The sequence below is a fragment of the Oryza brachyantha genome, chromosome 1 (assembly GCF_000231095.2).
Source record: "Oryza brachyantha chromosome 1, ObraRS2, whole genome shotgun sequence".
NCBI lineage: Eukaryota > Viridiplantae > Streptophyta > Magnoliopsida > Poales > Poaceae > Oryza > Oryza brachyantha.
In genome coordinates this window covers 9,113,482-9,128,245 of record NC_023163.2, presented here as the reverse complement: position 1 = coordinate 9,128,245, position 14,764 = coordinate 9,113,482, and the positions used below count along the sequence as shown (strand labels likewise).

At 41.1% G+C, this 14,764-nt stretch overlaps 2 protein-coding genes across 2 annotated transcripts; one reads left to right on the top strand and one right to left on the bottom strand.

Moving 5' to 3' along the window:
- The first annotated feature begins 2,560 nt into the window (after nt 1-2,560).
- Nucleotides 2,561-3,316, top strand: LOC102705573 (protein SENESCENCE-ASSOCIATED GENE 21, mitochondrial). Its single transcript, XM_006644059.3, has 2 exons — nt 2,561-2,791; nt 2,889-3,316. Exons 1-2 carry the CDS (start codon nt 2,748-2,750, stop codon nt 3,127-3,129), a joined length of 285 nt encoding a protein of 94 aa, XP_006644122.2. The 5' UTR covers nt 2,561-2,747; the 3' UTR covers nt 3,130-3,316.
- A 6,938-nt stretch (nt 3,317-10,254) lies between these two features.
- LOC102700292 (disease resistance protein RGA5-like) lies at nt 10,255-14,307 on the bottom strand. Its single transcript, XM_015832899.1, has 3 exons — nt 13,499-14,307; nt 10,746-12,407; nt 10,255-10,651 (listed from the first exon to the last, which is right to left on the bottom strand). Exons 1-3 carry the CDS (start codon nt 14,305-14,307, stop codon nt 10,255-10,257), a joined length of 2,868 nt encoding a protein of 955 aa, XP_015688385.1.
- Between the last annotated feature and the right edge of the window lie 457 nt (nt 14,308-14,764).

Here is a 14,764-nt window from a genome sequence, read left to right as displayed (position 1 = left end):
CCTCTTTTCTTTCTATGTAGTAGTATCTTTTTTGTGTGGGTCGTGATTTCCTATCTTTTTTGTGTCGATCGTAATTTCCAAGTGTATGGAGTAGACATTTTCTTAGCAAGAAGCTCGATGGACCATGGCCATGTGTTCCACTAGCAAAATCCAACCCATAATTCGATCAGATTAGCTGATAAGCAGCAGCCAACAGCCCAAGATAGTGTCATGCGCTGTTCAATTTAGATTATTGAGTGAATTATCAGGATAAGTTAAATATTTTAAGGAATAAGTTAAATTTAAAAAATAATTTAAAACAAGTGATAGCAGGAGAAATTATTTGGAAAACATTTTTTCAAAGCATACAAATAATCCGATAAATAAATCCTCATTCCTATACGCGTCTTCCTTTGGATTATATAACACACTAAAACACGCATGCATGATCCCTCTATCGATGTTGATGATGATGTGTATGAGACATAACCATTGCAAATTAAGGCAGCCATTCCTTTTCGATCGACCACCTGACGTCCATGAACAAAATTAACCTCATCTTTACCTATTTATTTTATTTTTCACCATCCATGGATTAGTTGTGCCCAGCCTTTTTTGAGCTATCGAATCGATCGACCTCTGCTTCCTCTCGCACGCGGCGTTCTTGCGTGCCGTCCGTGCTGGCTGGCGTACACATGTATTGAGCTTCTTTTGCTTTAAACGTTGGCCACATATGCAAAATTATGTCGATCGAGTACAAAGCGAAAAAGAAGTGCTCTCTTTCTTTTATTTGATACATTTAACACTTTAGATTTATATTTAACCATTTATCATATTCAAAAATTTATATATTTACTAATTATTTTGTTATATTTTAATTTATTATTAAGAAAACTTTAAATACGAGTTATAATTTTGTATACTTTCATAATATATTTTAAAAAAACAATTAACTATAGATCCAAATGTCAACCCATCAAATAAAAAATAAAATAGAGTAATTGAAATTTGTGGATAAAACGAGCTAACCTATGGCTGGATTCACGTGTTGCTCGCAGAAGGGGAATTGGTCGACGTCTCAGCATGCACATGGACTCCCAACTTTCACGGGCGATTGAGCTAATTAAGCCGACTTGACGGACACGGATTCTCCTTAGATCTCTTTTCCTTTGTAGCATTTAACTTTTACAAATATTTATAATAAACCATATATCATAGATTTAAAAGGACCCACGTGTTATAGACAGCGAGTGACAAATCTGTTTTAAACATCGTAAAAGTGGCAAAATGTTAAATTTCTCCTTTCCTTCCGTGAGAAATGGAGCCATGGATTCCATAGCATCTTGATTTACTTTTACGAGTGATCATATTTGTGTGGTGTCGTTATACTCTTTTAGCAATAAAAGATAAAATATTATTTGGTGTTTGCTAACTATTTAATGGTATAAATAATAAAAAATATTATAAAATTATAAAATTAATTTAAAATATAATGATAACTTTTTTATATAAAATATTTCATACAAATACTTGGAAAATGTGCACGTAAAATTCGAGAAACAATCAGTACCATAGCAATTCAAACGAACGCATAGCTGCAGAAGCGTGAAGTTCACACGCAAGGGGAAACCAACAAATGTTATGTATAACTGCTGTCTGCTGACGTTTTCGGTGTTTTTTTTTTTTCCTTTTTTTGTTCCAAGTTTGTATGCATGACTTGGCACGGCTGGTTTTGTCGTTCCATATAGTATATTTTGCTCATCTTTTCCTGAAATAATTGAGCAACAGTTCACCAAAGACTGAAGCCATCGTCGTCGATCGCATATCGATATATCTTACATAAATATTGTTGATTATCACAAAATGTCTGGGGTACGAAATCATGCATCAACGACATGTCCTAATCATCTAGGCGATGGATCAGCTCCACACAACACCTCATATCACGTCCAATATTTCTTTTTGCTCTTTAATTTATATATCATCATTTCCTTTCCCCAAGCAAGAAAAAACCAGGTCCAGCTGCGAGTATCCACACGCCGCACGCGCGCGCGGGGAAAAGAAGCCTCTTTTGATTTTTCTCTTGCAGCTAGTCCACTCAACTGCAAGCGGCCGAAGCCAAACGAGACGACGGGTAAACGCATCCACGAATTCGGTGAGGAATCGGAATCAAAAGACCATGGCCTCGGTATATTTACAAGCAAAAGTTAATTCGTAAATAAAAAATTTATATATTTTTAACTATATATCTATAAAGCAAAGTTAACTCAGATGAAATACCTCAAAATTAACTTAAATTAAAATGTAAAGTTAAAAATTTAAATTTTAATTTAAACATATATTTAAAGGAGAAGGATGGATATATAAAAAATCGCAGCTGGTCCCGCGTGCCAGCCACGTCGATGCGTGCGGCTCCGGCTCACCGGCGGCTCCCCACGTGGCCAAGCAAGAAGCAGCTTTGTGGCCTGTGGCTTTTCGCGTGTTGCCTTTTGGACGTCTTCCAAGAGCCTTCCTTTCCGTTTCAATTCCGCGGTCGTCGTCTTCGTACGTTCGTTCCTTGCCTCTCCTCTCTCATGCAACTTTTCTTCTTCTCAGCTCTTCTTCCTGCTCCTCCTCTCCTCTCTGTGTGTCTATATAACAACGCACGCAGCTGCTCTCTCCCTCCTCACAACTCAAACAAATTCGAATTGGCACTCTTAATTTCTAAGCTCATCTAGGTCTAGAGAGAGAGAAGGAAGCTTTGATAATCTTCAGGTGAATTGTTCTCCATGGAGAGAGTTGCATCGAGCTGTCTCAGCCTGCTGGCGCAAAGGTTAGCTTAGCCGTCTTCATCTCTGCCATGCATTTGGCCCAGAAATCTTCTGCCTGTCTTGTGTTGTGTTGTATTGATGGTGGATTGATTTGTTCAGGAGGGGCTACTCGGTGGCCGCGGCAGTGGTGAAGGGAGCCGGCCGGAGGCCGGACGAGAAGAAGGCCGCGGCGGCGGCGGCGGCGACCAAGCGCACGATGGCGAAGGCCGCCGAGGAGAAGACGGCGGCGTGGGTGCCTGACCCGGTGACCGGGTACTACCGGCCGGCCGGCGGCGCCAAGGAGGTGGACGCGGCGGAGCTGCGCGCCAAGCTGCTCTCGCAGCGGATGGTTGCCAACTAAGCGACAAGTATCTGATCGAACGGTCGAGGCTATGTGTACTCTGCTTTGAGATGTGCGCTAGTTGATCGATGGTCTCCTTTTTGAGAGCTTGTGGAGGCCTAGTTTCTGATGCTTCCTTGAGGAAATGATGCTTCTATTCGATCGTCTTACCGATACTCTTATATGAAATGAACTGCCTTTTCAGATGATATATACATAAAAATTAGTGTTACCTGTGTTCCAGGTAGTAATACGTTTTAATCAGAAATAAATTAAACTATTGATTAATATATATATTAGTATTTAACTATATATTTATATGAATCAAGTGAATGTTATAAAATCTTAAGTTATGAAACCCAATACTTGTATAAGAACACAAGCCTATATGATAGATTTTCTGAGACATATTGACATGAGATGGTTCAATTTTCAACAACAACAAAATCAAAATTCCTTTGAGTATAAACTCAATATGGACCTGCCAATGCAGTTCCAGAACAATTAATCAGAAGAGGCATAAACAACAAGAGTTTCTGACTTGCAGGCCTAGCTAATACTGAGGACTACAATTAATTGTTCCAAGAACACAAATTGAGTTTGTGGGTGCTACCTGCTAACATCTGCTGTTTATATGATTTTCATCCAGCTGTACAACCTGTAAGAGTAAACTGAAGATTGCTTACAACCGTCGGCTTGTTTTTATTTAAGGCCTGTTTACTTCCCAAATTTTTTCCCTAAATATATTACGTCGAATCTTTAGACACCTAAAAATTAATTGCACAGTTATAGAGAAAAATCGTGAGATGAATATTTTATACCTAATTAGTCCATGATTAGCCATAAGTGCTACAATAACTCACATGTGCTAATGATAGATTAGTTAGGCTAAAAAAATCGTCTCGCGGTTCCCAAGCGAGCTATGAAATTTGTTTTTTAATTCGTGTCCAAAAAACCCTTTCGGCATTCGATCAAACGTCTGACGTAACATTTAAATTTTGTTTTCCCTAGCTAAACAACCCTTGCTTTTGGAAAATTGGCTCCTGATCACCTGGAGTCTTCCAAGTCAATTTGTAGTCGTCCACGACCACCGGCAGTGTGCAGCCAAGAGAGCGCACGCGGAGCCGGAATTGGTCTGTTAGGAAAATTCAAACGCGCGCGTGCTCATTTCTTTGCGCCTGTAGTACGTGGAGTGCTCTCAAAGCTGAGGAAATTCTTTCATTGGTGATGTGGACATCCTTGTAGCGTTTTAATTAACCATTTGATATACTTTAAGATACATGTTGCATATGGATTAGGGCTATCAACGAGCCGACCTCGAGCGAGCTGACATGTCCAGACAGTGAAGGATCTAGGATTTACAATATAGGTGGTTCGACCGAATTTTTTTCTTAAACACAGTTAATCTAATGATGTTAATACATACGATGCAAGTATATATTGTTTAGGTGTTTAAAACCATTGTCCTTTATTACGTCATCAATATAATTCTTAAGTTGCATAGTCTTAATAATTCAGAACATGAAAAATCATTTGGGTAGAACATGGCAATTCGATGTACCTTGTGTGCATGAAAAGGAAATAAATGAGTCTAACACTTAGCTGGTGGTGGTGAGACATCTTTCTCAACATCTTGTTCTCGATTGTTCGCTACTTTGTTGTTTGCTCGCTCAGAATGACAGTATGCTGGACAACGGACGGCACGGCGAACGCCACGACCTAAGGACCGGATCGGTAGGGCGGCAGCCTGGTTGCTTACCTTTGCCTCTCGTGACGGTGACTGCGTCAGTCCGACTGGTCCGCCGCGCCACCGCCGTTTCCCTATCCGCTGGGGCGCCGGGCGACGTCCAGCCGTCACGCCGATGAGGCCGATCGCCAAGGCCCAAGGAGGAGGAAGAGCAGGCGACGACGTCGTTCGCGACTCCGCGAGATTGAGACTCTTTGGTTTCAGTTTCCTTCCACGGTCTCACTGATGACGGCATGCGGAGCAGCAGATGCGGTGTGATTGGTGGCGTTGGGATTACGTTATTTTTTTTAATAACAGGGTTCCGTCGCCACATTTTTTGGGTGGTCCGAGAGGACCACCCGGACCACCCTACAGCTCTGCCGGTGTGTCCAGGCTCGAGCTCGACACAGGCTCGAGCCTCAAACCTTCAAGCTCTTGGACAGACTCGGCTCGAGCTCGGTTCGAGTATATGATATATGTATATATTTTGATGACATTTGTAAATAAGAATAATAATTTTAAGTCCACTATATTAAATAAATTATAAATAAGTTTAAAATTAATATATAATACTAAAACGAATTAATTTATCATTTATATATAATAATTATAAATATAATAATTTATTATTAATCTACTATTTTATCAAATAAAAAATAAAAATAACATGTATATGTAAGCTCGTGAGAAGCTTGAGCTCGGCTCGAGAAAGCTCGTGAGCTTCCGATCAGACTCGGGCTTGGCTCGTTAGGAGCTCGAACCGAGCCTGAAATGAGCCGAGCTCGAGCAGCTCTTGAGCTTGGCTTCGAGCTTTTTTGACCGCCCTAATATGATCCTTCTCATCTCGAGTTATTTGTTAACTTTGAGATGTAAGTTTGTTTTCCTAAGAAAAGGTTTAATAGTAAACCCGACTACCATAAAATCATATTAAAGCGAAATATATACTATGCCAGATCTTTTCAACCGAGACGGGTTATTGGTGACCGAACGTAGTGCTCCGTCACAAATAGTATTATCTTTTGATGACTTTAAAATAAGACCCATCACAGGTAAATTGTAAGATCATAGTCATGATTAATTGTTCATTAATAAAATTTGGTTTGGAAATATTTAAGTTATCGATGTGAGTGTTAGTGACTAATGTGGGTCAGGTTAGGATATCTGTGTTCAGAAACGGTTGGTTTATCTGTATGTGCAGTATCCTTAGATGTCAATATCGGTCAAGTGAGAGATCATGACTAGTTTCAAAGAGGAGCTGAGGTCTAAATGATCGAAGATATAGGGCGACGATATTGAATACAAGGCAGGGGCAGAGCTAAGGGGTTTTTATGGTGTCAAATGACATCAATAAAATCTTATGAATTCATTATAAATTAATGTATCATATTATTTTTATGTGTATTATTTCTAGCAAATAATAGAGATGACACCAATGAATTTTTAGTATAGCTCCGCCCCTATTACAAGGTGACACATGGTGAAGAAAAACCGTGTAGGGATGGATGTGTACAAGTGCCTGAAAAAAAAATTGAAGGAAAATTGGAGAGTCGTTGATGAATAAATAAAGCAAAAGAGAAGTCGGTAGCGCACACATGTCTGAGTTTTGCTAGATTGAATTCGAATTTGGAGGGGAGTCCGATTTTGGGAATATTAATATGGATAAGGAAATAAATAATTGGGTTTTCTAATTCGTTAAGGAAAGATTACCAATTAGATTGAGATTTGTAATTCATGACATATTGAGAATATAAATAGAGCCTGAGGGGTATGTCCTGGTGTGTCTTTATGAGACATAAATAAGAGAAAATTATGGTTTTAGACTAGCTTCGCTTTGAAAGTTGAGAGCAGTGCTATTGGTGCACTTTGTAAGTACTAACTAGTTGATGCAATAAAGTCGAGATAGTTTAATCCACATCTTGTGTTTTTTTATCTAATAGTGTTTTCTTGGATTCTGATGGGCTGATCGGCAGTATAGGAGCAATGTGACTTGAGGTAACAAGGTTTCGTCTATTTCATTGATAGAGGCGATCCTTATTCTGTAAAAGATTTTTGAGTTTTTGTTTTTTCCTACCATTTACCTTATTTGATAGGTTTATTTGGTCTTGTTCGATCCTACATAAATCATGCTTATGGCAAACCTTAATTTAAAGCCATTAGAGATGATTGTGTTATTCTAAAGCCTTTAAAATAAGGCCCATCGTATCTCGCAGATAAGGTTCTAAAATATGGTTCGTAAGAGAAACGAGCGTGTGCGTGCGTGCGTGCGAGAGAAACATAAAATGAAGAAAATGAGAGAAAGAGAGAGACAGTGGCAGATTAGGAAGAAGTTATAAAATAGACAAAAGAACGTTTGAGGGCCCTTGAACAAGTGAAATATCAAAGTAGTAAAGTGTACACCCATGTAAATTACATTGGGGTGAAACTCATTTCATCGATGGTATTCTAGCAAATGTTTTTTTTATTGGTAAATATGCAATTTTCTCCGTTGGATTGGTAGAAAAGAGCAGCTGCTGCGCTGACGATGGAGAGAGAGAGAGAGGAATGGGCTGCACTGGGCCGGCAGGCGGCGGGGCGGCAGGGCGGCTCGTCGATTGCACGCATGCCTTAGGGAATTTTTTAATTCTAATTTTATTTAATAAAAAAATTACAAAACTATATTTTCGTTTCTAAAATTTACAAATCTAACCTTCCGCCGGTCTCCCAGAGGGCGGAAAGATGACGTGATAGACAGCGGGGAGGGAGCCAGGGGCGAGCGATGACAGCACAGTGACAATTTTACATTCTGCCATGCCATATTTTCGTCCTCTAGTAAGGTGGCGGGAGGTTAGATACATAAATTTTGAAAATAAAAATATTTTTTGTAAATTATTATTTAAATTAAATTAAAAATAATAAAAATTCCGCGTGAGGTGCGCTAGCACTAAGGCTGAGGCCCATAGACTGAGCCCAATATATGAAGGAGAAATATTCTGGTCCATTCAGAGTATTGTATTGTTTTCCGGTATTAAAATAGGCCCATCTTTTGAAGCCCATATAATAAAATTCTGCTGCCCTGGGATTCACACTATTTCTCAAAAAAAAAAAAGGAAAAAGACATCCTTTCACACCACGCTATTGTGGAATGAATGAAATGCTACCGTACTAATAATTCATATCCAATGTTAAGGGTAGATGCTATTCTTTTCTTGAAGTATGGAATATATAATAACCATCACGATATTATTTGTTGAGATCCAATGTTATTTCGTGACGGCAGATTAAAACGACCCAAAGAACGTCTCTGGTCTTTTGGCAAGCATTTCATCCGTCTCATTTTTGTAAGAGAGGTTTTAGTTATAGCTAGAATCATTTATATATCCACCTGATGTGATCTAGATGTATAAATTAAGGCACCACGTATGAATAGATTGAATATAAAAAAATATCATTGAAACGTACCAACAGTTCAAAATCAGGTTTTAAACAGGAGTGTTCGCAGTGGTAGAAGCACGAGCCCTGCGCAACAAGCGACACGGGTTGATGACGTCCCGTTGCAACCGGAGAAGGATGATGCGCCGTGGTGGAGGAATAGGGAACAGTTGCGTGTAGCGCTTACCAAAAACCTTATTTATTCTTCGTAGTGCAGGATGTCGAAGGTGACGGTTCTGAAGACCTGCTCTCCCGATCCGCCAGTGCACCCTGCTCAATACAAAGGAAGTAGGAAACCCTAGATGCATGTATTTTTCGGAGACTTGCTCTTCCGATCTACCGGTGCATCCCGCTCAGTAGATAGGAGGTAGCAAACCATAGATATATCACTCCACGCGAACTAGATAAACAAGAGCCCCAGAACAAATTCTAGATAAATCTGATAAGATTTGTAGCAAAATAGACAATTTTAGTGCACAAGCATGTCGCGTGCGCACGCCACCTATGCTCGTTCCTAGCTGGTTCTCTAGTTTTCTCACACACCGTTTCTCAACTGGTTAGGATACTATTATCCCTTATAAAGAGGTTTTTATCTTCTAAAATAAGTAAGGTGAGACTAAACTGCATATTCATACCTTCTATGATATGGACGTTTGAGATTTTCTTAAGCAATATTTCTCCTTCCGCCGACGGCCTGTTTAGGCCGACTACCTCACCATTTAGGGGTCTCCCCTATGGCGGAAGCGGAAGACGATACGGCGACACGGTGATTTCTTGTCTATCGACGTCATTATCGGGAGACAGACAACCTCGGAGGAGGTGTCGGTGCCGGGGTTTGCCATTGGCAGAGGGTGAGGAAATTGTGGTATGTGGCCTAGTACATTGTTGATGAAGCCATTGATGTGTGGTGGAGTCGCTGCTGAGGTGGAGCTCGATGACGGAATCAGCTCCTCTAACTGTCATGGTGGCTGACATGTGGGCCCATGGACGATGAGTTTACTGTCAGCCACCCACATCCCTCTGATTTAAGGGGCTGTTTAGTTCTCAAAAATTTTCACTTAAAAACATCACATCGAATCTTTGGACGTCTAAATAGAGTATTAAACGTAGATAAAACGAAAAACTAATTGTACAGTTATGTGAGAAATCGCGAGAGGAATCTTTTGAGCCTAATTAGTACATCATTAGTCATAAGTGCTACAGTAATCAACATGCGCTAATGACGGATTAATTAAGCTCAAAAGATTCCTCTCGCGGTTTCCAAGCGAAATCTGAAATTTGTTTTGTAATTAGGCTACGTTTAATACTTTAAATGTGTATTTAAAGTTTTGATTTGATGTCTTTTTGCAAACCTTAAGTTAGAGGAGACGAGTCCGCTCGATGACGTGCTGCTGTTGCTGGAGTTGGCGTTGAGTGCGGTTGGTGGTGGCAGCTTTCGAAGACGACAGAAAATCGCTGTGTCGTCCGCGACCTTGGTTTTTGGCCAGTGTGCCGAGGTGTCGGAAGAAGCTCTGGTGACCATGGGGAAAGCAACGACCACGGGCGATGCCAAGTCAACGGCCATGGCGAGGACCAAGATGACAACCAGGGTGACCAAAACGGCGATGGCCCCGGCGACCAAAACAGCGTCGAATGGCATTGCGACGGATGGCACTGAGAAGATGCAGTCTTCGGCCAATACTTTTGTGCAGAACATGAACCATGAACAGAATGAACGGTGAGTTTCTTGAATCCATTCTTCCCGTGTTTGGATGAAGTCCAGTGATAGCCTGTTGTCTGCAGTGGAGAGACCAAGTGCTGATAGCGTGTCGTCAGTAATCGGGGAAGTGAGTTTTCGTGAATGATTGATATATTGATTCATTGACAAGGATAGTGTAGTACATATATATTGGGGACCAATATGTGGGACCCACGCCCATGCGAGCACCCTTGGGATGGTTGGTTCCCATGAAGAGATATCTACTTAATTGTGTACTAATTACATAATTAACCAATTAATTGATCACTAATCTTCAGCTTACAACAGTCATGATAATACGAGGACTCCCGGGATGCCTTTTGATGGCCTCGGCGACCGCAGCCATGAGACTGTCCCTGTCCCACTTCCGAACCTCCTCCGATTGTGGCCTCTCAAGATCAGTGCCACTAAACTGCTCGGAAGTATCTAACTCGGAGTCCGGGATGAAAGCACATTTCAGGTTTTTCATATGATCACGGCCAAAATAAACCCTGGGAATAAAGCCATCCCGCTCGTAAATATCTAACCTGAAGTCCAAGAGGCCACAAAGGTGCTCGATGCCGTTAAGCACAGCATCAGCATGCCGAGCTCCCCTTTCGTAACAATCTATGCTGAGGCTCCGTAGCCTTGGCATGGCCCCTGCCTCAAAAACGAGGCAAGGGACCGTGTACCTAAAGCAAATTTTTGTAGATTTTTAAGTTAAAAATTGCTAAAGGGTTAAATAAGACTGCGAAATAATCCAAGGGTCTTAAGCCCATTACATACCTGAAGCAAAATTCCACGAGATTTGGGAACGCGGCGCCATGGATGACAACGCCTTCCTCCGGAGCGTGCTCCGCGACATGTAGCTCGAGGTGCACCAGCGAGGTCAGCCTGGAGAGAGCCGCGGCGCCGTCCCTCGGAAGCGACACCACCTGGATGTCCAAGCTGCGGAGCTTGCCGAGTTGGGTGATCCAGCCGGATGGGACGGTGGAGAAGGGACAATCCAGCACATGCAGCCTGCGCAGATCCCCTGGAGGTGGCACCCAACCGGTCAAGATGTCATCAGGCAGGGAGAAGAACGGATTGATTACTACTAGGGATTGAAGGCTGACGAGCTTGCAGAGGGAGGGGATCAGACTGCGTGATGTACTTGCTAGCTCTAGCTCTAGCTCCTTCAGATTGGTCAGCTCACCCAGCCCCTCTATGCTATCCATGTTTGTGAAATTAGTTTTTAACGGGCGTAATATTCGGAGGGTTTTCATTCTGCCGATTCCACCCAAGTACACGTATCTTGGAACTACCAGATGCCACAATGTCGAAGGTAACAACTTAGCGTCCAGTGTCAAGTCGTCGTATGCTTCACAGGCTACCTCCAGTGATTGCAAATGTTCTAGCTTGTGCAATTGCACTGTAAGGAGTTTCTTGGACCTAATGCCTCTGGTCCTCAGATATCTGAGTTGGAATAAACTGCATATGCAAGACGTATTGTAATGCTCGCCCTTGGAATTGTAAATTTCAAGGTTTAGAGCTCTCAGAAGTTGAAATTTTGAGAGGGGAGGCAACCATTGAGCAGGGCCCCATAGGTTAAATGACCTAACCTGGGTGAGACCCATGTTTGATAGCACATCGTTGCATTCTGAATCTCTAATATGTACTGATAGTCGACGAGCTTCCCAGGGGCCCTGAGTGCAATGATCATCGTTAATCACAGTGATAAAATTTTCTTCTGTGGACTTCAGTATGATGAAATCAAGCATTAGGTCATGCAGTCGACAAGACAGTACTTCCCCACAGTCATCGAACCTAGCTATTTGGATCATGTTTCTATTAACGAGCTCGTTGAAATAGCTTTCTGCAACTTCATCTTGGCCAAGACAATGATGCCTTCTAGTAATAAAACCCTCAGCTATCCACCGCCTCATCAAGTCATTCTTGCGTATTTCAGAATCTTCTGGAAATATACCAAGATATAACATGCAGGTCTTCAAATCCAGAGACAAATCATTGTACCCAAGATTAAGAACATGTCTCATCCATTCGAAAGCAGGGGTTTTTTCCAAATGGAAACCTAAACAACGCTTTAACCTTTCCCATACTTCCATCGACTTGACCTCTTCATGACTAGCCAAAATGCTGGCTATAGTAAGAATGGCTAATGGCACCCCTCCACATTTCTTTAAAATGTCACCACAAACACTTTTTAGTTGCTCGGGACAAGCATCTTCAGAATGAAAAATCCTTCTGTGAAATAACCTCATGGAGTCTAGATCAGTAAGAGGTTTGATCTTATAGACGTAGCCATCGAAACCAGAACGGCATGCATTGGCTATATCTTCACTACGTGTAGTTGTGATGACACAACTGCCACAATTATTTTCCAGGAAACAGCATTTGATAGTGTTCCATGCTTCTTCTGCCCATATATCATCAATTACCACAAGATACCTATATCAAAGTCGAAAAATATGGGAACACAAGTTATCATGTTAGCACAACACAGTAAGAACCTAGCTTATGACCTCACCTAACAAAATGTAACTCCACAGTAAAATTAAAATAAGTTGAGCAGAAGCATAATTTTTCCTCACTACACATACTTTTCAGGAATCAAGTGGCCTTTGGACAAGTGGAGTTTTTCTTTCATATATTAAAACATGATTTATGAAATATATAGTCAAAATATGAGGCATTTTCATTATGCTGTAGGTAATCGTCACCTTTGGTTATCAAGATCAGTTGAGTACTACTCACTCGGTCACTCATGCGGCTAACAAAAAGAAATGCCATCCTAAAATTGTCAACCCACATTAATTTTGACAACACAGTTGTTATTTACTACCTCCGTCTCATAATAACTTTATTTTTCGTTTTTCCATATCCAACGTTTGACTATTCGTCTTATTTAAAAAATTTGTACAAAAACTTAAAAAAATTAGTCACGCATAAGTACTATTCATATTTTATCTTCTAGTAACAATAAAAATATTAATCGTAAAAAAATTTCAAATAAGACGAATAGTCAAAATATTGTATGAAAAAACTGAAAAATGAAGTTATTATGGGACGGCGGCAGTAGAATGTAGATTTGGTGCAGTTGAAAATGAAATATTTAATTGTTTCATAACAAAAGGTTTTCTTAATATGTATACTTAAGTCGTGTGGATTATATATTAGTCATTTAGTAGTTCAAATTTCAATACTTGTAATTCAAGTAACCAACACAAATAGTGAACAGTACACGTGAGAGATATAGTTTGTGGCATATAGTTGAGGAATCATGAGGAAAAATTAATTTAATAGCATGCATCCATTTTAATAATAATAATAATAAGTACTGCCTTCGTTTCACAATGTAAGTCTTTCTAGCATTGTCTATATTCATATAGATGCTAATGAATCTAGACATATATATAAAGTATATATATATTCATCCATCAATAAATTTAGGCAAAGCCGAAAAGACTTATAATATAAAACGGAGATAATATCACAATATATAAAATGACAATAAGATCATTCATGTGATGAGTGAATACCTTTTATCTTTGAGGTTAGCCCTAACCACGTCAACAAGTTGGCGTGCATCGTGCTTTTCAGCTGGATCCATCCGGCCACGAGTAGCCATGACCAAATCGGACAGAATCTTGATGATATTGGGTTTCCGGGACACCGACACGAAGGCCGTGGACTCGAACTGGTCTTTCATCTTACTGTAGACTTGGTTGGCGAGAGTCGTCTTGCCCACACCTCCAAACCCTACCATAGACACCACCCTAACCTGCCGATCAGCTCCCTCCTTCGTCGTCAACCACTCGATGATCTTCTCCCTGGGGCCATCGATGCCTACCAGGCCAGTGGCCTCCGCGTAGATCGCCTGAATCCGAGGGTCCACAGGCACAACGCCACCAGCAGCAGCAGAAGCTGGCACATCGAGTAATCTGTATCTATCACGAGAGCTGCTTATCTCCACGGCCCGGGTGCTGAGCTGCTTGATTAAGCTGGCGATCCTGTAGCGCGCCATAGGTATCTTGAGGCGTGGCATAAGCCCTGACGACGACCTGGCGTCGCCATCGCCATGCTTATGCAGGAAAACGTCGATGCAATCCTCCATGTCGAAGGCCAGCTCGCGCACCTTGTCGCGCCAGTCCCTGTGCTGTGCGTCGAGCTCCTCCATGTCGGAGAGCCTCGCAAGCAGGGCGCCCATACTGGTCATCTCGTCCCTCAGGGAGGCGACGTCCTTCTTCACGTCACTGATCAGGCGCTGCTTCTTCTCCAGCAGCGTTGTGAGCTTCTTGAGAAGCGACGTCATCACTCCTGTGGAAGCGCTCACCATCACGCCCTCCATCTTTTAGCTTGCTGCACAGTAAGACAGGTGAGGTACCAAAAATTGAAAGAGGTGGGTCTAGGATTTTAGAATTTGGTATTCAAAATATGCATGATGAGGTACCAAAATTCTTTTTATAGCTAAAAGATTAATTTTGGCATGTATGAAATTGTCCTTAATCTTGTGTTGGTCATATATTCCTTGAACTGATCATAACTTGGAATTGCTCAGCATATGAAAAAGGCAATACAGATGAATAATAGATGTAACTATATATCAAACTAGAACAAAAGGAAGTTTTGCTTATGCACAAAAGAAAAAGGGAGACGAATTCAGAGAACTTGCTTCCAGTTCAAAATCTATAGCTATATGCGCAAAATTATAGGAACTACAATAGAAAAAGGCATTGCTTATTTGGAAGCCATTTTTTGCTTCTAAATTGGATCCAAGCCGGTAAAAATACAGAATAAGATCTTCG